This window comes from Mesoplodon densirostris, chromosome 2 (genome assembly GCF_025265405.1).
Source record: "Mesoplodon densirostris isolate mMesDen1 chromosome 2, mMesDen1 primary haplotype, whole genome shotgun sequence".
Lineage (NCBI taxonomy): Eukaryota > Metazoa > Chordata > Mammalia > Artiodactyla > Ziphiidae > Mesoplodon > Mesoplodon densirostris.
In genome coordinates this window covers 62,440,047-62,465,035 of record NC_082662.1, presented here as the reverse complement: position 1 = coordinate 62,465,035, position 24,989 = coordinate 62,440,047, and the positions used below count along the sequence as shown (strand labels likewise).

At 34.5% G+C, this 24,989-nt stretch overlaps 1 protein-coding gene across 1 annotated transcript in view; it reads left to right on the top strand.

Moving 5' to 3' along the window:
* ANKRD13C (ankyrin repeat domain 13C) overlaps nt 1-24,989 on the top strand; it is an 81,910-nt gene that overhangs the window by 43,891 nt on the left and 13,030 nt on the right. Inside the window, exons 6-11 of the mRNA XM_060089962.1 lie at nt 1,734-1,800; nt 5,956-6,100; nt 12,226-12,357; nt 15,545-15,706; nt 23,227-23,306; nt 24,729-24,827. Coding sequence (XP_059945945.1) covers nt 1,734-1,800; nt 5,956-6,100; nt 12,226-12,357; nt 15,545-15,706; nt 23,227-23,306; nt 24,729-24,827 — 685 coding nt within the window. The remainder of the gene's footprint in view (nt 1-1,733; nt 1,801-5,955; nt 6,101-12,225; nt 12,358-15,544; nt 15,707-23,226; nt 23,307-24,728; nt 24,828-24,989) is intronic.

Below are 24,989 nucleotides of genomic sequence, written 5' to 3'. Positions count from 1 at the left end.
AGAAATTCCTCTTAAAATCAGGGAGTAAGTGATAGCAAAACCAAAATTAAAATTTTGAGACTTTCCATTTTTCAGTTCAGAGGATTATGCTGCCTTTGGAGTACTGTGTTAGACTCTCAGATTATGCTGAGGTAACTTAAGATATAGACAGCCTAATTGTTCAGTTTACGTGGAGGAAGAAAAAGTCATCACAGAATTGGGAAAATGAAAATTGCTTTATTTTTGGAATGCATTAAAATCTTTTTTCCTCAATGATATCTTTTTTTTTTAACTTTTGCTTTTCAAACCCTAAGCTTCTTATTTTTTTTCTACATTCCCCTCTTCCTCCTTTTCTGATTTTTGATAAATGGGTATTGGTATGTGATTCTAAGTTTTGTTTTTATAGGTTACCATACTACTTCAAAAGATGTAATAAGTTAAATTTAAATTGTTAGAATGCTGTCTTCTTGTAATCATCTTTTTCATGCTACACCAAATATTTAAGGACAGAAAAACTGGATCTCCATAAGCATGAAAGAGGAGCTTTGATCATTTACGTAGATTTATGCCATTATTAATCTTCTTAACTTCTGTTGTTTCATATAAGGAAAAATTTTATTGGAAATTATTCCTTGTGTTCTTTGACCAGGGTAACTCTTAGTTGATATTCCCTCTGGGCAGTAAAATTTTCTTGCTTTTATAAAATAAGAAGTCTAGAAAATTGTCTTCAATGCTGGAAATCATTTTGGATTAAATGACCTCTAAGGATTTAAAAAAGACTTTTTTATATTTGGTATACCTTTAATGTTAATGAGCAAATATTGATGCTTTTGAAAAAGTTAACTAAAAAACTAGCCCTTAATTATCTCCAAAGTCTTTGTTTCTTTCTAACCCAGGTTGATTTATCACCCATTTTTAAAACACAGAGTTTTGTAAAATATACATGTAATATATCTTACATAGATACACACACCCACTTACATACACATGTACTTGTGATATAATCTTTAATTTCAAAAATTTTGAGTTTCACATTTTTTCTTTTTTTGGTATGTGGTAGTTTAATTATATGGCCTGTTATGTAGATTTATTTATCTATAGAATAACTCATATTTCCTCAAAATATAGCAGATAATAAATAATAAAAAACTATGAGAATATAGCTTGTGATATGAATGTAAGCAACACTGGAATGTAGAAATCTATAAGTCAATAAATAGTATGATTACATTTTATGGATTTTGAAACTGAGCTACAGTGAGCTTAAGTAACCAGCATATTTGGGATTCAGACTCAGATTCTACTATCTAGCTCTAAAAATGTCTTTTTCTATTACACATATTACTTTTCTGGTATTTAATCCAATTATATTTAGAGGATCAGATGGAATCCAGGCTTATCTGGTTACCCATTCAGGAGGGTTTAGTTACCACAGGGCATTGTTTTCTAACTTACAGTAATATCCTACAATATGTACCCAAGAGTGGCATTATATCAACTCTGCTACTCTTACATGTGTTTGGTGGGTGGTGGTGGTGAACTATATAGCAATTACAATTAAATAGTAGGTATTTGAAGTTGCTCAAAATTGCTTTGTATATTATTTTTAAGTGGAAAATACTATTTTAAAGGAAATTATTACAATTTTGGTGAAATAGTAAAATGTTTACATTACTCTTCTTCTAATTAAAAAATTTGTAAACTCTCAGAACTTTAGGTGGTTATTTTTTTGCCTTTTCTTTTTACAAATACAGTGCCTTTACTTTCCCGAATTCTGCCTTCTGATGCATGTAAAATATACAAACAAGGTATCAATATCAGGTAAGGTGATTTGATTTTTTTCTGAGTAACAGATAATTGAGATTTAGAGGTAGCTTTTCTTTTTGTAGTAATAGCTTATACTTGGATGTAGTATTTTATAACATGTTGTAATATATTCACAATATTTTATCTCCTTTGAGATACTACAGATAAGGAACCAAAGGCATAAAATCTTGACTAAAACAAAGGTATTACTACTTAACTACAGACTATCTGGAAGGCAAGTAGAGTGAAGATCATGATATAACACTAAGAAGATTTAAGATGGTCACCTCCCTCTTCCTAGCTTTGTAGGGAATAAGGGACACATAAGGAGGGCATAACTATTGTCCTGTTTTTCCTCCACCCCTCTCCAACCCTTCCCTCCCCTGTCTACCCATCCATACTTCTAGCCATTCATCTGTTCAGTCATCTATCCATTCTAGTGAACACTTTAAGACTAATCTTAATTTTCTTCTGTTTCCTTTTAAAACTAAGATTGATGGATCTCACGGGGAATCTATTTATTTTATTTATTTCAGGATTTTATCATTTTCTCTTTAGTTTTCTATTAATATAGGTATATTTACAAATTATATATATCTAAGCTATATATAATGCTGGTGAATATGCCAACTTTTTAGTATATTCATATCTATTAGTATATTTATATATACATAAAATTTTACATGTCTGTATCTTATAAAAATCCAGAATATTAATTTGAATATGTAAGGGTCTAGAACTAGAGATGTCTTAAAAGGTTATCTCATATAAACTCTTCATTTTATAGATTAGAACGTTCTGACAAGTGAAGTGATTTTTATGAGCATATTGCAAATTAATAACTGAGCCAGGACCTCTCTGACTTCCTGTCAGATCTTATCATGTCACAAGGCAGAAATTTTAAAAAAATCAACTCTTTATGAGATTTATTATTCAGTATGTTGAATTATAATGAAGAGATAACCTTTAGATGGAAGTAAGTTCTAGGGTCATTATTCTCCAGCAAAATTCTATTAAGGTAGAAGTTTCTGTGATTTTGTTTTAAAAAATAACCTCCTCAGATGTTTCTGATGATGAAAGTATTCATGCACATTAAATTCATGGTCATTATAGAAACCTTGGAAAATACAGAAAAGTATAGATAAGAAAACTAGGAAAGGATTTGATAATGATGTAGATTTAATTCAGTAGCCTATTGTTAGCAATATATTATGGTTATCAAAAAATTATCAGTTTAAAAATGCTTAATATAGGTGCTTGCCAAAGTTAGTAGATAACTTGGGAGAATAGTATTATCTCCCATGTGCTACTTTAACTAAAGGTTAGTTTTAGTTCTGTTTGATTCTTAAATTTAGGAGAAAAGGAGCTTCTTTCTTTTAAAAAATTGTTTCACATTTGTATATGACTTTTAAAAGTAAATGACATGATGCATATTACCTAATAAATATAGATGATAAAAAAACCACAAAATGGTTAAGATAGAGACATGAGAATAAGAGGCTGAGAGAGAATAATTGTGTCAAAGAATGTAGTTTAAGGGAAGCTACTGCAGTTTAGCAAGACTCTGAAACCTGGAACTTACTAGCAGCCGAGGTTGAGGGAGAAATGTGACAGGTTCAAAGTGCTAGTTATCAAACAAAGTTTACTAGATTAATGGAGAAGCTGCATTTTAGGATGTATGACAAAGGTTTTTTGCATAGATGAAGAATTATTTTAAAGAAAAAGAAGTTTGTTAACATTAAAAACTTTCAAATTTAAACATCAGGAGATGATTAGTTCTTTTAAACATCACTTCAAATGAATTTTACTTGTATCTCAGAACAGTTATATGATCGTTTAAAGTATGTTCTTTGGGAATTCCTTGGTGTTCCAGTGGTTAGGACTCCACACTTTCACTGCCAAAGGCGCGGGTTCGATCCCTGGTCAGGGAACTAAGATTCTGCAGGCCGTGTGGCGAAAAAAAGAAAAAAAAAGTATCTTCTTTGTTGTCAAAGAGAAATTAATACTTTAGTAGAAATAGGAAAGTGTGGGCAACTTTATTGTTGAGAATACTAACAAATATTTTCACTGTTAGTAATTTTGAGGTTACATATAGCCACTGACTAAAATAATCATTGCAAACTTTCTCAGTCAGGCTCTTCCTATTTCAAGTAGGCCCTATTTCGTTTTCACTGTTACTTGGGCATTTTTCAAGTTTTTATCTGAAACAGAGCATGTTCTACTCAAATCTTTGCATTTGTATAAAGAATTTTTTGTTCTTCATCGTGAATTACATGGCAAAATTAAAAGTATTTAGGCTTATAAGCTGAAAGCCAAGGACTAGTTAATACATTAAAATATCATTGTGATAAATTATATAAAAATTATATTATAAATTATATCATTATGAAAAATTAGATTTAAGGGCTCAAATGTTGCCAGTGTCAGTCTGTCTTTGTCTCTCTGTACATCTCTTCTCTCACTATTCCTACCCCCACCCCTTGCAACCCACTACTACTCTCACCCAGGATAGGCAAGAAGGGAATGGAGGCAAAAGACTGTTCTGGCCCTTTTCTTCTTTTTTTGTGGGGTATAGAGTTCCCTGGTAGCTGAAGCTTGGAGTCCAAATAGGCCACACATGTTAAATGATCTGTTCCTTTTTTGAAACTTCAGTAGCCCACATCTTATAGAGGTAGGGGATAAGCCCCTTTTACTGGCATTATTTTCTCTTATGCCACATGTACAAACAATAACAGGATATGTTTAGTAGTACAGGCACCAGTAGTACAGTAGCAGGCCACTGGAAGTGGTCCAGGGGCTAGAATTCAACGGTAAAGCAGCAGGTAGAGTTCACTCATATAGGAGTTGGTGGCTTGGTTTTTTTTTTAGGACTTCTTATTCAGTTCTGAGGGGTGTGTATATTTTATATGGCTCAGAAAAGAGCCTCTTATACATAGGATAACCATATTTCCCTGTTCACCTCTGTTGTCCTCGTAAAATTATTCACAGTATCACCTTCACCTTTAAAAACTACTAGTTTTGGTGATAAATTATTTGTAACCCTAGTTATTCTTTTGCATGCGAAATATGTTCCATTTTTCAGCTTCTCCTACAAAGCCTTGTGCAAGATTGAAGCACTTCAGGGTACTTGTGAACTTTTCCATTCCATTATTCTCCCAAATTTCAGCAAGTAGTGATTTGTAGATTTTATCTGAGACCAACCCACTGGGTCGACCATGCCAGGTCTTGGTTACAATGAGCACAACAAACATACAAGTGTGTGAGTCCATGAATATTTGCCATAGGAACGATCCATAATGTTTTCAGGCTGTGGAGATGTTGGAAAAGAAAATGTTGGGAAAAAGAATGCTAATCTGAATCTGGGAAGTCAAGCAGAAAGGCCAAGAATTTAGAGTAAGTTAAATGGTTTATCGAGTTGAAGGATGAAGCAAGGTTTGGTACCAAGCATAAGCATAGGTGCAGATCATAAGGACAAGACTGTGGACACACAGTCCTTAGTCTAACAATGTGGTCCGTCCATGGCTATACCTCTCTTATATACAGTTGACCTTTGAACAATACGGTTTGAACTACTTGGGCCCACTTATACATAGATCTTTTTCAAGAAATACGTACTACAGTACTACATGATCCAAGGTTGGTTGAATCTGAGGATGTGGAAATGTGCATACGGAGGGCCAACTGTAAAGTTATATGTGGAGGGGATGGGGGTCAGCGCCCCAAACCCTGGTGTTCAAGGGTCAGCTGTACTCTGCTGAGCTAGCAACTTGGTCTTGAAGGTGTCAAAGAATGTTAGACAGGTCTGCTTTCCTTTTCTGCCCTTCCCCCTTGAAGTAACTTTTATGGAGTAGCTACAGTAGAGGAAATGGTAGAGAATAAGGGTACAGTTAGAGAAATGCATCAACAATGTGGAAACAACCTTTTTCTTGCTGGATTAATGAAGTATATATTCAGAAAAATGAAATATAGATAAAATTGAATATATATTTAAGTATTCTTTTGGTGTTTTTAAATGAGATTTTAAATTTAGCTTTTATCTATAAATTTGACTTTGAAATATGGTATTAGCATCTTGGTTTGAGTTTAGAAGGAGCAAAACTTGTTTAATTAATATGAAGTTTTTATTGAAATTTTATTTGTCAGAATTTCTCATCTATCCATCTTTCACAGGCTTGACACTACTCTCATAGACTTTACTGACATGAAGTGCCAACGAGGGGATTTAAGCTTCATTTTCAATGGGGATGCGGCACCCTCTGAATCTTTTGTAGTATTAGACAATGAACAAAAAGTTTATCAGCGAATACACCATGAGGTGAGCATGTTGTCTTATCAGTATTCCTGTAAATGGTTTAAAAAAGTCTGTAGGGATTTACCCTGTGGTCCAGTGGTTAAGACTCCGCCTTCCAATGCAAGGGGTGAGGGTTTGATTCCTGGTTGGGGAACTAAGATCCCACATGCCACGGGGTGCGGCCAAAAAAATAAAAGAAGTTTGTGTATGCAACCAAGCCTCGGTGTAATTGTTTTAAAAGGCATAAGGCATAATTGAGATGGTTCATTCCTAAAGCTTTCATTTTCTTACCTCTAGTTTTTTTAAAAAGTTTTATCATCTGTTCTCTATCCTGACTAATCCACTGAGTCTGTTTGCTCTTAATTCACTGATGATCTCCTAGTTAAATAAACCCTAACTTCTCATAGTTCTCATTTGTTGAACCTGTTCTGGCCCTGTCCCCATTTATCTTCCTATCTTAGTTTCTTGTATTGTTGTGAACCATCTCTCTCTCTTTAGTACGAACACCTCTCTTGGCTCTCTGTCTGTACCGTTTTACTTTTCCCAACTCTTTGGCCACCTTTCTTTTCTCTGTCTTTTCACTCTTAAAGTACAAAATTATACCCCTTCTAAACACTATATCTTCATGTTGGAATTGCCTCCACAATGACCTTTGAGAGACCATATTCACCATGATCTTATATCCGTTTTTCCCTGAATGCTTATAAACCAAAGAAAAAGCTTTTCTAGTCTCTATATGTATCACTGATAGCCTTACAAATGTTTTTAGGTCGATATTTTGTTTTGTCACTGTGGCTTTTATTTTTCACCATTTCCTTTCCTTTACCACATCTTGTGACCCCTTCCTCAACATCTCTTAGATTAGACCCTCCTACTGTCATATCTGTTGACAAGACCTTAGTTACCTTGTATGTGTACTATTGAAATAAACAGTTTCCTAACTGGCACTGAGCAAGGAAGATTTGGATTCGAAGAGAAGAAAAAAAGACATTCCTTGTGGGGGAAACAGGATGAGTAAAGTCAGGGAAGTAGGACTAAGAATGGTTTATTTGGGAAACAGAAAAGCAACCTATCTGACTGCAGTGAAGGTTTCTCTTACTGAGCATAGGAACATGGTTTATGGAAGGCCTTAACAGCCAGATAAAATAATTTAGGATCTGTTATAGTTGTAATAGAGAGTCATAGATTCTTAAACAAGGTATTGATTTGATCTAAAAGTAACTTAAATGAATTCATCTTATATATAATAGTTTTTTGACTTTTCCTCCTTCCCTCTCTTCCTCAAACATTTATCAAGGACCTAATAAATGCTAGACACTGCTAGGTGCTATGGATAGTGGCATTGTATTAATAGTATACAGTTTGTCTCTTGGTATCTGCGGGGGATTGATTCTAGGAATCCCCAAGGATACCAAAATCCACAGATGCTCAAGTCCCTTATATAAAATGGTGTAGTATTTGCATATAAGCTACACACGTCCTCCCATATACTTTAATTCATCTCTAGATTACTTATAATACTTAATACAATGTAAAGCCTAGGTAAACAGTTGTAAATACAGTGCAAATACCTTGTAAATAGTTGCTGAGTGGCAAATTTAAGTTTTCCTTTCTGGTACTTTCTGGAATTTTTTTTTTTTTTTTAAAGAAGATGTTGGGGGTAGGAGTTTATTAATTAATTAATTTATTTTTGCTGTGTTGTGTCTTCGTTTCTGTGCGAGGGCTTTCTCCAGTTGTGGCAAGTGGGGGCCACTCTTCATCACGGTGCGCGGGCCTCTCACTATGGCGGCCTCTCTTGTTGCAGAGCACAGGCTCTAGACGCGCAGGCTCAGTAGTTGTGGCTCACGGGCCTAGTTGCTCCATGGCATGTGGGATCCTCCCAGACCAGGGCTCGAACCCGTGTCCCCTGCATTAGCAGGCAGATTCTCAACCACTGCGCCACCAGGGAAGCCCTGGAATTTTTTTTTCTCCAAATATTTTTGATCCCTGGTTGGTTGAATCTGCAGATGCGGAAGCTGCAGATATGGAGGGACAACTGTATATCAATTACTATCATATATTAAGCATTAAATGCCAGCATACTGGGACTATAAATACTTTAAAGCTCTTTTATTAAATCCTTAAAATAACCTGTCTAAATAGTACCATCTCTATTTTATAGATGAAAAAATTGAGGCTTATAAATGTTAAATGATATCGCTAAGATCACACAGCTAGTATGCAAGATGGATTGGCAAAGGGAGAGAATGGAAGGGGGGAAAATATGTGTTTTTATGGTTATAGGCATACTTCGCTTTATTGCACTTCACAGATATTGCATTTTTTACAAATTGAAGGTCTGTGGCAACCCTGTGTTGAACAAGTCTGTTGGTGCCGTTTTTCCAACAGCATTTGCTTACTTTGTGTCTCTGTGTCACATTTTGGTAATTCTCAAAATATTTTGACTCCTCTACCAGCAAACAGATTATGACTTGCTGAAGGTTCAGATGATGGTTAGCATTTTTTTAGCAATAAAGTTTTGTGGTTTTTTTTTTTAATTTATTTTTTGTCTGCGTTGGGTCTTCGTTGCTGTGTGTGGGCTTTCTCTCGTTGTGGCAAGCCAGGGCTACTCTTTGTTGCCGGTGCGTGGGCTTCTCATTGTAGTGACTTCTCTTGTTGTGGAGTGTGGTCTCTAGGCACATGAGCTTCCGTAGTTGTGGCACATGGTCTCAGTAGTTTTGGCTCAATGGCTCTAGAGCACAGGCTCAGTAGTTGTGGCGCATGGGCTTGGTGGCTCTGCGGCATGTGGCATCTTCCCGGACCAGGGATCAAACCTGTGTCCCCTACATTGGCAGGCGGATCTTAACCACTGTGCCACCAGGGAAGTCCCAGCAATAAAATATTTTTAAATTAAGGTATGTACCTTGTTTTTTTAAGCATGATGCTATTGCACACTGAACAGACTACAATACAGAGTAAATGATGGTGGTGCCACTTGATAGAATTGGGGCATTTGGAAAAGGAAACAGGTTTGGGGTTTTAGATGACCTTCATATTGAATCTGTTGCTGAAATCAGTGTATTTGTTTCAACACTCTCTTTATACAGACTTCTCTGAAGTATTTGCTATTATCGATAACTCAGTTCTTAAAATTTGCATTTCCTTGTGACTTGACCTTGATCATTAGATGTTCTTTTCCCATATCTCCTTCTTACTCTCTTTTGCCTGTTTCCTGTTGTCTGCTCACTTCTTGAATATTGATATGCGCTTGATGTTGTTCTCATTTTTACAAATTGCCAGAATAATCTCTTCCATTCCCACAGCTCTCACTACCTCTTATCAGTTGATAGTTCGCAAGTATATATTTGTAACTCAGATCTTCTGAGTGGGGACCTATCTATTTAAATGCCTAATGGATATCGTGTGTGTCTCCTAGGTACCTCAAAATTTAGCTTATTTAAGACTTAACACATCATTTTCCCTTTAAGGTGCCCGTTCTCCCATTTTCTTCCCTTTGGTGATTGACATCATTCTCTGTTCAGCGAGAAAAATTGGAGGGTTTTTTTGACATCTTTTCTTGTATTCTCACGTTTCCTAATTAGAGAACATGTGTGGTTATTCTTGTCTCCCTCATGTCTTATAATTATCCCTTTTTTATTCATGCTGTTATTGCCATAATTTAGATATTCATTATGTCAACTGGACTGTCACAAAAGTCTCATAAATGATCTTCCTGGCCCCCTTCTTGTCTGCTTTTAAATTATGTCACATATTGGAGATAGGTTGAACATTGAAAACAAATTCATGACACTTGTCTTCCTTAAAGACACTTTAAAAGTTCCCTATTACCTGAAGAATGAAATCCAAGTTCCTTAGCATGCCATGGTTCCTTCTGTGACCTGGCTTTTGTTCACTTTTCCAGCCTTTTTCTTACCCTGTTATCATAGGTACCTTCATGCTGAACTCTTTGCAATTTTTTTCCAGGCTATTTAGTGTTTCATTCCTTTGTTCGTATTGTTTCCAATTCTGAGGATACCCTTCTTCTTGTACCCTCACCCTGGTGGGGCACCTACTTAGTGTTACTTCCTCATCTGCCAAGTGACCATTGTTTTCTTGATGTTCTCACTAATCTGGTACCATAGAGCTTCTAATGCTGTTTTTGTCTATATGGCTTTCTTCTTTTTTTGGGCTAAGCTTCTCAGAGGTTTGGGGTTCTTTTAGTTGTAGTCTCTGGTACCTAATACAGAGTACATTCTAGTTAGAGTTTGGTAGAATCTTTCTGTAAAGGGAGAGAGTCAGTATTTTAGATATTTAAATATATTTGCAGGTCATATGGTCTCTGTCACAACTGCTCACCTCTGCTGTTATTAACATAAAAGCCACCATAGACAATATATAAATGAATGAGTATGGCTGTATTCTAATAAAATTTTACTTGAAAAACAGATGGTGGACTGGATTTGACTGCTGGCCATAGTCTGCTGACCCTTATTCTAGACTATCGTATATGTACTAAATAATTCGAATTCTTATGTTTTAAATAACAGCAGGATAGCTAACTGGGCAATAGATGAGTTGGAAGGATAGTACTAAAAGAGAAGCCAGAGATTAAGGCTAGTAGTGTAAGTATTAGCTGATGTTTTAGTATCAATGAGATCACCAGTGGTCTGGTATTTAGGGTATATGTGTGTGTATTTTATGTCTAAAAGAATACAGAAATGCTAGATTTTGAGCAGTACTCCTCAGGGCAGGGAATACTTGTTTTTTATCCTAATATGTATACATAAGTAATAATTGTTCATTAAATGTTTATTGAATGAATGTAATTAACAACAGGTCTTTTTCAATGGTGTGGTTAGGAGATAGTCTATGATTTACAGAAGAGTTATGTTTCAAAAGTTTATTTGAAAATGGGATGTTTGAAACTTAAGGCAAATTTCTTCATAGGTCGTGTTGTGTATAGTGTTGTTCCCAAGCTAGTACGTAAAATCCTAATTCATTTGTAATATATTTACATCATGATGGTTAACAATTCTGTACAATCTCTGCCAGTCAAAATTTCTCTTTAGGAAATTGTGTTCAGAATTAGTTTGGGTTACCAGGAATACATTTTCACCTGTTACAGCCTTAGCATTAATGTCAAGATTTTCTATCCCTCACTTGTAAGGGTGAAGGAAATGGGCTATACCTGGGTGAAAGTTTGTGGTGACGAATAGAAAATGGGCCTCTTGGGAATCTAGAAATCAGGAGGTAGGGAAAATAGAGCCTCTAGTTATTGTAAACCTTATGGATGGTTCTCATTCTCCAGTCAACTCTCTAGGTTCTGCCTTTTTTCTCCCTTTTTTCTTCGGATTCTGGGGTCCTAAATATCAGAGAATCTCTCTTGGCCTATTATATTTAGAATAGAACCTCATCTAATACCTACTCATTTACTTTTCTGTACCTGGTCTCTTAGTTTTCTGTCCCTGAAACAAGCACAAAGCTTTCTCTTTTAAAAAATAATTATCGATCAATTATTTTATGCCAGCACTGAGGAATATGTTGAAGTAAGGCTGCTAAATTGAGTTTGGAAATTATGGGTTGATATTTATGGATTCCTTTTCTTTGTATAAGGTGTATAGAGAAGATCCCATGTGGCCTCCTTTCCTTTTTTCCTGCCTTATCACCTCTCTCCTTTCCTCCTTCCCTTCCTTCCTTCCACTTAAAACTATTGGGAAAGAAAGGCTCATAGTGGTGGGTCTTTAGATTAAAAAGAACTAAAGTAAGATTCATCTATACTTAAAGAAAACAAAACCTTCTTACAGGCATTTTGTCTCAGACATGTCTACTTAATTCTTAAAGTAATCTTTTACAATTACTCTGCATACTTTGTACTTCTGTAATGGGTAATCTAGTATTGTTTCCATTACATATCTGGAAGAGTGTGAGTACACTTTTTATGTGTCCTGTATTTTTAGATTCATATTTAGTTATAATTCTAACTTATTTAGTTATATGAAGTTTACACTTCTGTCATTGTTTTTAGAGTAACTAGCACTTCACATTTTTTTAGAATTGGTCCTTTTTGTTTTTTGAAATCTGTAACGTTTTAATTGTTGACATTTTCATATGTGGCACTAATAACCTTTGAAAACCTAGATTCTTATATTTACCTTTTGCCCCCACCCCAGGAGTCAGAGATGGAAACAGAAGAAGAGGTTGACATTTTAATGAGTAGCGATATTTACTCTGCAACTTTATCAACCAAATCAATTTCTTTCACGCGTGCCCAAACAGGATGGCTTTTTCGGGAAGATAAAACAGTATGTGCAAGTCGAGATTTTTACACTTTAAAAATTGTTTAGTATTTAATGTTGCCAAAATAATGTGCTGGAAATACAGGTAGAAAGAAGTATCTTACTTACTTGTTTTCAAGTAGTTTATTCTCTTCTCCTTGAATTCAAATAGGGAATTATATTGGTTGGTTACAGAGTTGGAAGATATTCTTACAGAAGCCAGGAGAGAAAGTTTAGTTCATTTGAATTTTATGTTGAAAAATATTCTTGTTGTTAGTTGCCTTATTATTATACAGGGAACAATGTCTTCACATGGTTCCATTATATTTCTAATGCTTTATTTCTCAGGAAGACCACAAAGAAGCATATACTTTTACATTCATTTCCCTGGACCTTTTTTCTTTCTTCTATTAGAATTTTAAACTACTTCCTTGCCCAGTATCTGTCCCTCAGTATTCCATATATTTGACTAAAATTAAATAAGCTTACATTTCTACAACACTGTAATTAAATTAAATCTCAGTGGCGGTTTCCCCATTAGTGAATTGTAAACTCTTTCCATAATTCCCATTTCATCTGTCAGCAAGAGGTTATATAATATATAATATTTCAAATATAATATATTCAAAATATATTCAAACATTTTTTAGTTGCATGTATGAAGAAGCATCTTATAAAATTTTAAAGTCAAGGATAAGTAACACATTAGGTAAGGGCCAAGATTTTAAGAATTCTATTTATCTTTTATTACACACAGTAGAAATGAATATATCCTCATTAGAAAGACAAAAATAGCCTGTAATAGTCAGGGTTCTTTGAGAAACAAAATCAGTAGGAGTTCTGTATCTCTCTGTGTATGTGTATATATCTGCATATAGATGTATATATACCTATAGACGGAGAGAAGGGTGAGGGAGAGGTTGATTTATTTTAAGGAATTAGCTTGTGTGAATGTAGAGGCTGGTAAGTCTGAAATTTGTAGAGCAGTCTAGCAGGCTGGAAATTCAGGGGAGAGTTGATATGGTCTTGAGTTTGAAATTTGCAGGCTAGAATCTCAGGCAGGGTTTCTGTGTTGCAGTCTTGAGGCAGAATTGCTTTTCCTTTGGGAAACCTTAGTCTTTGCTCTTAAGGCCTACATTTGATTGGATATGGCCTTTCCATATTATGGAGGGTAATCTGCTTTACTTCAAGTCTGCTGATGTAAATTTTAATTAATCTAAAAAATGCCTTCGTGGAATTCCCTGGTGGTCCAGTGGTTAGGACTCAGTGCTTTCACCACTGTGGCCTGGGTTCAATCCCTCGTTGGGAACTAAGATCCTGCAAGCTGCACAGGACAGCCAAAAAAAAAGAAAAAGCCTTCGTAGCAACATCTAGACTGGTGTTTGATTGAACAGTTGGACGTCATAGTCTAGGCAAACTAACATAAAATTAACCAGCACACAGTCTTACACATAAAGCTGAAAAATCTCACTTGACCACTACTCACAATCCCAGAGTCCTTTGCAGAAGGTTATCCAGCTGTATATCCCCCAGACCTTTCTTTATGCTTTATGTACATAAATATCTATCTATAATAATATTTAGCTTTAGTTGTTGATAGGTTTATTTTTTATAAAGTATCATTTTATCTATTGTTTTGCAACTTTTTTTCCCCCAATGTCTTAGAAGTGTTTTCTTTTCAGTAGTATTACTTCATTCTTTTTAGCAACTGCATAGTATTCCATAGTATGGATATATTGTAATTTATTTATCCAGTCTCTTATTTTGGGACATTTAGATGGACACACATTTGTGTCCAGTTTTCTCCCACTATAAGTGATGTTATGTTTACTATCTTTTTACATGCCTTTGCACTGTCTTTTATAGATAGCAAGAAATGGATGGCTGGATTATGGGGAATATACATTTAAATTTTTTTATTGATATGATTTATTTTTAATAAATGCTTTTTCATTATAAGATTTCAAAAATTGATCATTATCACTTGAGTGTTTCCCAACCACAGAAAAATTCTCACTGTGAGATCTAGGTTCATCAATTTTCCTCTCTAAGCCTATTTGGCAACAAGTAGCATTATAGGATTCACAGTTGTGAGATCCTACATTGCAATCCATTTGTTGGCTTGAAGTCTTATTTGTTTGTACTCTGTTCTTCTGGACAGCATTAGAAGGATCACTTCAAGAGAAGATAAAAATTGAAGCTGCTGTTCATCTAGTGCTACTGCTAAGCAGCTCAAAGCTCTTGAAGAGTGTCTAGGTGATCTTCTTAAATCTTTGACAGGTAAGGAGGGAGTCAGTAATGCTTATGGTTCCCATTTTGTAGGTAGAAACAGGTACAGAATGCCTTGCTTTCTAATGAGTGGTAAGGAAGCCACCAAAAGCAAGGTGGAAATGGAAGCAACAATAAACACTTAGTTTTGGAATGCCAGAAAACAGCAGCAAGAGGAGAGTAAGTGATCTGCATGCAGGTAGAAATGGGAAGCTTGTTTTCAGTAGTTACTGATCATGTTTTTCGAGGTAAGGTATTTCAAACTGACCACCTGTGGGTCTGAAAAAAGGTGAAGGTTAATGTTGAAGGAGCCCTCTTTTCTTGATGTCCTTTTAATCCATTTGAGTTTCCCTATCCCCAATCCATAATATAAATACATAATTATATTGATAAGCAAAACTACTTGGTTGTTCTCCCTTTGTTGAAAGAAGCAAGCAACTGTAACTTGAAGTTTGGGCCTGTTAGAGAATATTGGAACAGGTAATTAATTTTAGTTGTACTAGAAATTTTTATGTGACTAAGACTATTTCTTTTTATTCCATTTTTTTCTATCTATAAAATGGGAACATTAATTATCCCTGACCCCTCCTTGTAACTCATGATACTTGACTATTAGCTAAATTAAGTTGTCAGATAGTTTTGTGCTACTTGGGAGTAGATTCTAAAGGAATACTATGTGTTGTTTTTACTTAGACTTAATTCATTTGCAGATTAACTACCATACATCTTGTGTGTTTTAAATTTTCCTTTACAAATTTGAAATGTGTTATTTTATGTATTTTTTAGCTTAATAGAATGTATAAGATAATTTGATAATTTCAAGTACCAGAGGAATATTTTATTTACATCTAAATGTTATATGTTTATGAAGAAATTGTGTATTACTTCGAAACAAAAAAAATCTAAGATAAACTTTATTATTTTGAAATATTTGATTTTGTTTTAGGAAAGGGTAGGAAACTTTTTGGCCGACTTTTATCTGGTGAATGGACTTGTTTTAGAATCAAGAAAAAGAAGAGAACATCTCAGTGAAGAAGATATTCTTCGAAATAAGGCCATTATGGAGAGTTTGAGTAAAGGTGGAAACATAATGGAGCAGAATTTTGAGGTATAACTTTTACTTTTCTTAATTTATAATGTTCTAAAGACAGAGGGGGTAGACTTCATTCCTGGCATTCAGTGAGTTTATATAAGTATGCTCATAGGTTTTGTTTACTATGTATCACCTTTTATTTTTCTGTGATACGGTCTTTGGTGATTTTTTGTGAACCTGTTCTTGATCTTTGAGTCTTCACTAATAAATAGATTAAAATCGTTTTGTAAGCATGAAACCTGGTGTTAATTTTTAACCCATGTCCCTTTGCATATATTCTTTTTCCTACTTCACCAACTGAAATCTTATGCTGCTTTGAAGACCTGGCTAAAAATCTACCTACTTTATGAAGTCATTTCTAGCCTATACCTTCCCATAAATTTTTTATTCAGTATGTATTTATTGAAAACATGGTACATGAAAAGAATTGTGTGACAGTAGGAAAAGGGGAGGGAAATCAAGGAAATATATAGCTATATGAGACAAGGTAACTTGGCTCTATAATCTTATTTCTCTAGTAGATGAATTGGAGGGTTTCTTAAATATTTTTAATTTTAACAATTTTAGACTTTAAAACCAGAAAAAAAATGATTTCCAAATGTTAACATTCTACTACATTTTTTATAGCAGTGTTTTTAGGATTGGGACCCTTTAGTGGATTATGAATTCAATTTGTGGGCTGTGACCCCCACTTTTTTTTTTTTTTTGAAGTAGAATCTAAATTCAGAGAATAAGGAAAAACTAGAGCACATAGTATGGGTCCTTATTACTTTATGAAACAATAGTGTTAGGGGTGTATGTTGTGTCTACTTGCATATGTGTGACTGCTGGGTTATAGCGTAAAATGTGAGTCACAGTCAGAAAAAGATTAAAGGCTACTATGAGGAGACTTGAATTCCTTGAATGTTTAGCCTCTCCCCTATGGTATTGTGCCAGATTGCATTTTCAGGATAGACAAACTTTTCAGAATAGTATGCCAGGTCTCAACTAATTCATGGTGATACTGTGTGTGCCAGCAAAATTATTTTAATGTTTAGAAAGTTTATGTGTTGAGTGAATCAACCATAGTTTAGTTAAGTGAATATAGGATGTAAAGTGCTTAAGAATCCACATTAAATGTTTAAGTTAAAATTGTGATCCAGTTTAGTGTGATCGTGTCCCCTTCCTGCCAGATCCTCTTTACAGTCCTCATTTTTCTTTTGTCCTTGGGTTAGAGCCTCACTAGACTTTATTTTCCAGAAGCCTCCTGGTATTTGCTGATCTCTCCATCAGTAGGAGGTAATAGGATATGATATGCTCAGGAAATAGAAATGGAGATGGATTGAAGAGAGGGAATGATGAGCATAATCTTTGACAAAGCTGTTACCCTTTCCCATTGTTAACCAGACATAAAGACCATTTCTTTGGACTATATTGTGATTTAAATTTTATAACAGTTCTTTTTAAAAAAATGATTTTGTTGTGGTGGTGCTTATTGCTACCTTTGTTTAATTTTGGCAGCAAAACATGTTGGGATGAGTACACAAATTTATTCTCTTTAGGGCAGAGATTGTAACTTGATGCACTTGAATTGGTAAAGGGGTCTTTAGATGACATTTTAATCATGTATAGTTTGTCACATTGAAATTAAAACATAGTTTAATCCCAGATGCCTGTATAATAAAACAAAATAATATGAATTAAATAATTAAGCTTCTGACTTCTGATCAGATAAAAGGAAATAGTTCCTGGGCATTGTGTGAAGTATTTTTTCATATATCATCTCATTTAATTTTTAATTATCACAATGACCTGATGAGATAACTATCATTGCCCAATTGTATAGAAAGGAAAATGAGGTTTAAAGAAATTAATATATCTGAAGTCACAAAGCTATAAGTAGCAAAGATGGGTTTTGATTCTTGGACCCTTACCCCAAGTTCTTCTTGTTCTTGGTCTAAGTATATTGCTTCCCAGATTGCCTTTGTTAAAGTCTCTTCTTTGTGTGTATCCAGATTTTCAACACATCTTAGCAATTCTTACAAAATATTGTGAAGTTGAAGGTGTAAAAGGAATGAGAGAACCTTGCTATTGGTAAATGTAGTAAAAATCAGTATTGTGGTGTTTTTTTCAATGATGTATAGAGAACACATTAGTAAAAAGCATGTTTTTGGCTTTGGAACATTATTGAAAATTTCAAGAACTTAGAAAATATGTATGACTATTATGATTGTTTTCAAAAGACATGAAAATATTATATATATGTGTGTATATATATATATATATATATTTTTTTTTTTTTTTTTTTGGCCATGTTGTGTGGCTTGTGGGATCTTAGTTCCGCAACCAGGGATTGAACCTGCACCCTTGGCAGTAAAAGCTTGGAATCCTAACTACTGGACCACCAGGGAATTCCCAAAAATATTATATTTTAAAGCCACATTTTAATAAAATTTCAGTTCTTAAAATTGTATGTCCTTTTAAGAATGAATTTATGTTCTTTATTCTAAATGAATAGCTTTTGAGTTTCTTTTTTTTTTCAGACAAATATTTGTTTTAATTTCTATAAGAAATAGCTTATAGGTAACACTTAGAAGTAATTATTTGCCTTTTAACTAGTTTTGCCATTTCTACTCCTTCTTTCCCCTCTCCTTTCCAGACAGTTCTAATATTTAGTATATATTTTGACAATATTTTTTATAGTAAAATTTAAGTGTTCAGAAATTCTTAAGTTATGGATACTTGCTCCTCCACTTTTGGTGCTTTTTTCCACTTTGTTCTAACCAATTATTGTTGGAGGGGGGAGTAATGCCCCATTTATACCTTAGACAGTCATTGATAAAAGCACTAATTGTATGCCAGCTATATATACAGAATATTGAGTTAAACTCTATTAGTGATTATGTACTTTTTTAATATATAAAATCAAAATAAGAATATATAGATATAAAATACATGAATGTGTTAAACTTTCAGAAACCTTTGCCATATAAAATATTAGAATTCAGTAAATCTAGCAATAAATCAAAACTGTTTCTTGTATGCTTCAAGGAAAACAGGCATTAAAAGTTTGCATTTAATTATGTAGGAAAGGTTTGATTCCATTTTAGTTACAGAGCCTACTGACTTAGGGAAATAAACTTAGAAAGCCATCTGGTGTCCTGTGTCAGCCTTCATGTCTTCCTGTTTCATTAGATAGTTATGGGAACAGTATAGTGGGAACACTGATGGGTTCAGCTGTGAGTATCAGTATATAACAAAGGATCAATTAGAATAAACATAAACTAAGAAAGACCTTATTAAAATATAATAACTGATATTCATAATGATGAAGTAAAGTGCTCAGTGGAAGGTTAAATTAGATTCATTACAGTCTCTACTAAGATGGGGAATATATAATGTATAGTTTAGAAAGAATTCTATTGGAAATAGTAGAAACTGCTTAGAGAATTTTATTACCTGAAAAAATATACTTATATGACATGTCGCATTATCTAATCATGCCAGGAAAATGAGTCTTTACTATGATAATATATATATGATAACATATATATGATTTTATATATATATATAAACATCAGTTATAGCCAAATGTATATACAGGTATTAAATGTATATAGGTATTAAATAGACTAGAAGCAAGAGTAGACAAATTTTAAGCAGTGCTCTGAAAGAGAAATTGACCATGATCTGCTTAGTTAGATAGAGATTTGGGTGGAGGTGTGATTAACCTTTGCTATGGTTCTGGGTTGGAGCATCAGTGGTAAATTTTTTCAGTCATTTCTTCTGTTTGTTACAGCTTCTATTAGCTTGTCTGCCTTCTGCAGGATCACAAGACACTGTTTTACCTGATGTTTTGCCACAATATTTATGACAGTCACTACCTATTAAGCCCATTTGTCATTCTATTAATAGCCATTGCCACATGCCATACTACTGTGTGTAGTATCACATTTTATATATCATATTTGATATGGGTTATGATATAATTTTGGCTGATTATAACAGTAACTTAAACAAGACAGGAGTTTATTTTTCTCTCATGGAAAAATCTGAGTTTATATGGTTTCTTTGTTCTGTGAGTTAATCTCAGACCTAGCCTTTTTTTTTTTTTTTTTTTTGGTCTTATTTCTCTACCATTTCTATGATCTGACCCTCATTCACATGGTATACGATGTTTTATTACCTGTTTAGCATTCCAACCATTAGGAATGATAATTCCTAATAGTACTTAGGAAAGAGAGGACATGCCTGTTCTGTTTGAATACCCAGTCAGAAGTTGCATACATCACTGCTCAAATCCCATTGGTTAGAACATAGGTGTAACTAATTTAGCTAGCTGTAAAGATATCTAGAAGTCTTTAATCTAGGAAGTCATGTGTCCAGCCAAAAATTGGTAGGGAGGTTCTTTTACAACAAAGAACAGGAGATAGATTATTGATTGAGTAGACAATTAGTATTCTCTAATGTCTCATTGTTAGATACATACCTGATGCTTCAGTTACCACATAAACACTAGTAACTGTCACCCAATATATACCTTCAATTCTGACCTGTCTCTTAATCACCAGATCTATAGTATTTTGCCTACCTCCACTTGGATAAACATAGGTATCTAAGATTTAGTATGTTTAAATCTGATCAATTTTTTCATTTTTCTTATTTTCTCTGTCTTGAGTGGTAACACCATTATCTACTACCATTACCCAAACCAGCAATCTGAAATTTGTCCTTGGACTTCTTAGCTTTCCTTAACCTCTGTGTCAAATCGATTACAAAATCCTAAAGATCTCGTGAATCTATTTCTCTTCTTCCATTTTGAAATAGCTTATCATTTCTCATTTGGATTACTGAGATAGCTTCCTAGCTTACTCACTGCTACCAGAATGACCTCTCTGAAATAGATTGAACTATGTAAAGCCTCAATAACTAAAATGTATAGAATATTTACTATGTGTCAGGCACTATTTTAAGTATTTGATGTTAACAAGCCAGTTTTATCCTTACAACGACCCTCTGAGGTTATGTAGTTGACTAAACTGAGACAAAAGAGGTTTAATAATTTGTCCAAAGTCAGCTAGTAATTGGCAAAGCCAGGATTTGGTCAGTCTGGCTCCAACGTTTGTGTTCTAAAACATTATATTGCTCAAAATATTTGTCCATTGCTTTCTGAGTAAAATACAATCTACTTAGTGCACAAAACCCTTTCAAACTACTTTTTCTCTTCTGTGTCTTGCCCTCTTACCTTGTATCTTGCTATTTTTCCTTCATGTATGCTACACATGAAGGGAAAAATAGCACCACACTTGTAGTTTCCCAGTACAGCATGCTTTTTCTCACCATTGTACTTTCCTCAGTGTCCTTCATTTGGTTATTTTGTTCTCTTTCTTTTAGACTTCTCCACCAGGAACCACCATTGCTGGTACATCTTTTTGGCTACCCCAGTCTGGGTCAGAGAAACCTCTTCTCAGTGCTTTTATGCCATCCTCTTGATCCCTCTATCATACCACACCCATCCTGGATTATAATTATCTACTTCCTGTGTGTCTCTTTGTAAACTTCTCAAGGTCAGAACGTCATCTTTCATATTGCCTGATGCTCAAAAACTGTTAGTCTCCCTTCTTCCCCTATTCTTCTGTTGCTATTCAGAGATCATCAATGATTTCTAACCAACAAAATCTGTGGCCTTTTTTTCAGGCTTCTTTCCCTTTAAAGTCTTTGTTATGATATTGAAACAGCCTTTTCACTTCCATGATACTTGTCTTGCATCTTGTCATGATACTTGATACTTGTCTTGTATCTTGTCATGATACTTGATACTTGATGCTCTGGTTTTTTCTTTTCTCTTATTGATTAATATCTGGCTCCCTTCTCTCCTCTCCACCCAACCCCCACCCAACCCCCTGGCAAATCTGTGTAGTTTTTAGGGCTCAGTCATCAGTCCTCTGTTTTTATTACTTTTCATTTAGTCAGAGACTTCTTAAACCATTATCTCTAAATATGATTTCTCTCCTTTTCTTTTTGTAACTGCCCTCTAGGAACTTCCCAGTATGAAATAGTTACTATTATTTACTGAATCCTTTATACTGTGCTAGGCACTAAGATTTTCCATACACTATCTCCTTGAATTCTTAACTATGAGTTGGGTGGTCATATTCCCATTTTGCAGGTGAGTTAAATTGATAATAATACAAATAACATGCCCCAATTCACACAACTACCAGGTAGTGGAGCTGGGTGGGATTCCAGCTCATTTTTGTGTCTTCAAAATCCTTGAGTTTAACAACTCTAATATGCTGCCTATTAACATCTTAAACTTATTATATCCAAAACTATACTTCTCTGAATGGAACCCTCTCCCAGTGTTACTGTTCATTTTGTTATTTATGTGTCTTTCACTTATTGCCCTTTTGCTCTACAGTTTGTGTTGTTGGTTTTCCTTAGGAATTTTCGATTTCTACTGCCACTCCCTTAGTTCTTTATTGCCAATTCATCCTATAGTGATCCAAGCTCTTAGTTAACAAAGATGAGGTGTAAGTTTTAAATCTGATATGACCTTTACCACTGTTGTTGATCTCCCTTTTGAACTTTCCTCCCTAGTTCAAATCAATCTAGTGTTTCCACTGTTAATTCTCTCTGTCCAAAATATTCTTTTTATTTTCTTTTCATTTAAATTTGAGCCTCAAACCCCTAGTCTCGATTTATTGTCTATAGAAAACTGCTCTCTTTTCTGAACCCCTGTATTACTCAGTTTTTTGTAAGCTCATTTGATCTCTAATCATTTAATAATTTGTATTCCTGATTAACTATTCATGTTTGTATGTGTTTTTTCTTTCCAACTTTGAATTGTAAACTCCGTGAAGTCAGGATTAGTCTTTATACTTCTCTGTAGTTCCCATGTTCAGCATCTAGCATAAAACCAGGGACATTTTAGATGATTAAAACATCGAATGGGGCTTCCCTGGTGGCGCAGTGGTTAAGAATCTGCCTGACAATGCAGGGGACACAGGTTCCAGCCCTGGTCTGGTAAGATCTCACATGCCATGGAGCAACTAAGCCCGTGTGCCACAACTAGTGAGCCTGCACTCTAGAGCCCACGTGCCACAACTACTGAAGCTCATGCTCCACAACAAGAGAAGCCACCGCAGTGAGAGCCCGTGCACCGCAACGAAGAGTAGCCCCTGCTTGCTGCAACTAGAGAAAGCCCATGCACAGCAGTGAAGACCCAGCACAGCCAAAAATAAATAAAAACAAAACAAAACAAAAAACAAACAAAGAAAAGACATTGAATGAATGGATTTTACTACTTTGACACTTTTCTTTTTATTTGAGATTTAAAAAATGATAATAAGTATTGGAGCTTAAATCACCATGGAAGTATCTCAGAATAACCTCTTAAAGCATTATATTGAAGAGATTAAGTAGATTATTGTATGTTTTAATTTTATATTTTAAAAAATGTAATTTTCTTTTCTCCCTCCCTCTTCGTCTCTGTCTCTGTATCTCTCTCTTTCTTTCTCTCTCTCTCCCTCTCTCTGTTTGTTATTTTTTGGCAGCCAATTCGAAGACAGTCCCTTACCCCTCCTCCTCAGAACACTATTACATGGGAAGAATATATATCTTCTGAAAATGGAAAGTAAGTGTTGTTTTGTTTGTTTATATATTCTTTGGTTTTTAGAAAAATTTGTAAAAACATGAATATTTAGGCATAAAATTTTTTTTACAGAGAATTATTAGTATAGTTTCATCTGAAGCAGTTCTTTTTCCTTTTAAAATATGGATGAAGGGGCTTCTCTGGTGGCGCAGTGGTTGAGAGTCCGCCTGCCGATGCAGGGGACACGGGTTTGTGCCCCGGTCCGGGAAGATCCCACATGCCGTGGAGCAGCTGGGCCCGTGAGCCATGGCCGCTGAGCCTGTGCGTCCGGAGCCTGTGCTCCGCAGTGGGAGAGGCCACAACAGTGAGAGGCCCGTGTACCGCAAAAAAAAAAAAAAAAAAAAAAGATGGATGAAGCATGATGGAGAATCATCCCCAGTTACATTCTTTTTGAATAAGTTGTAGAGCCTTCTTTTTACATCCCTCTTGCCAATTTATATACACCAAAAAACCTATAGGACATTGTTCTAAGGAAATATGAGGACTTGCCCAATGCAGTTGCTTATTTGAGTTTTTGCACTGTATGATGAACTTTATATTCTGTTATTATCCAGAGTCTTTTGCAAGGTATGTAAGGCTACTCATTGTTTACCTACTTTTTGCCTTTCCAAGCTCATTTCCTGTCATCATCTCTGTTTCAGCCTGTGCCAGACTACTTCTTACTATCCTTACCAAAGACGTTTGCTTAATGTTATATTGCTAATACTTAGTACCTAGTACATAGTTTTTGTATCCAGTAAATACTTATTGAATAAAAGAATGATGAATGAATGGTTTATTTTGAATGAATAAATAAATAAGAATTTTTTTCTGGCTGATGATGTCAAAGAAAATACAGTCCTTTGTAGAAAATATTCTTTTGGTGGAGAATAAAATATTACCTACCCTCATGCTTAGTAAGAAGTTGTCTTTTTTTTTATGTTGAAAGGTTTATTGTTATACTTTTTCTAACTTCTCTAAAATGTTTCTATCTTACAATATTCTACAAGTAATGTAAAATTCTGTATTCTTTACATCACTTCTTATTGATCAGTGCTGAGAACCATTGACAGTAAGAGATTGAATTGAATAAGTGATTTAAAAGATATAAAATATTTTTAAAGTTTGTTTTTTTCTATGGATTTGCTTTGTTATTAAAAATAGTGATTATTAAAATTCAGTATGAAATTTTCTGGGTTTTGATCATATTCTTCTGAACTTTTATGCTTTGCTATTTTCTTTTTCCTGTTACCCTTGTCTCATTTATTATACATGTTTCATTCCCTTTTAGCATAATTTTATTTCTATCAGAGTAAGAAAAGTTGAAATACTAATGAATGTCATAGGAAGATGACAGCATGTGGAAAAAATTTCCTAATATTTCTTTCTTTCTTTCTTTCTTTCCTTTTTCCTTTTTCATTTTAGAGCTCCTCATCTGGGTAGAGAACTGGTGTGCAAAGAGAGTAAGAAAACATTTAAAGCCACAATAGCCATGAGCCAGGAATTTCCCTTGGGAATTGAGTCGTAAGTTTGTTATTAACTGCACAAGTTTATGAAAGAAGCTATTAAACTCTAAAGGCTATAACAGTGTTGGCATCTGAGTGGTGCATTTGAGGCCTTTGAAATGTAAAAGCAAACAGCCATTGCTTTGACAGTGTGTCGTGCTCCCTTCTAGAAATTTTCCAG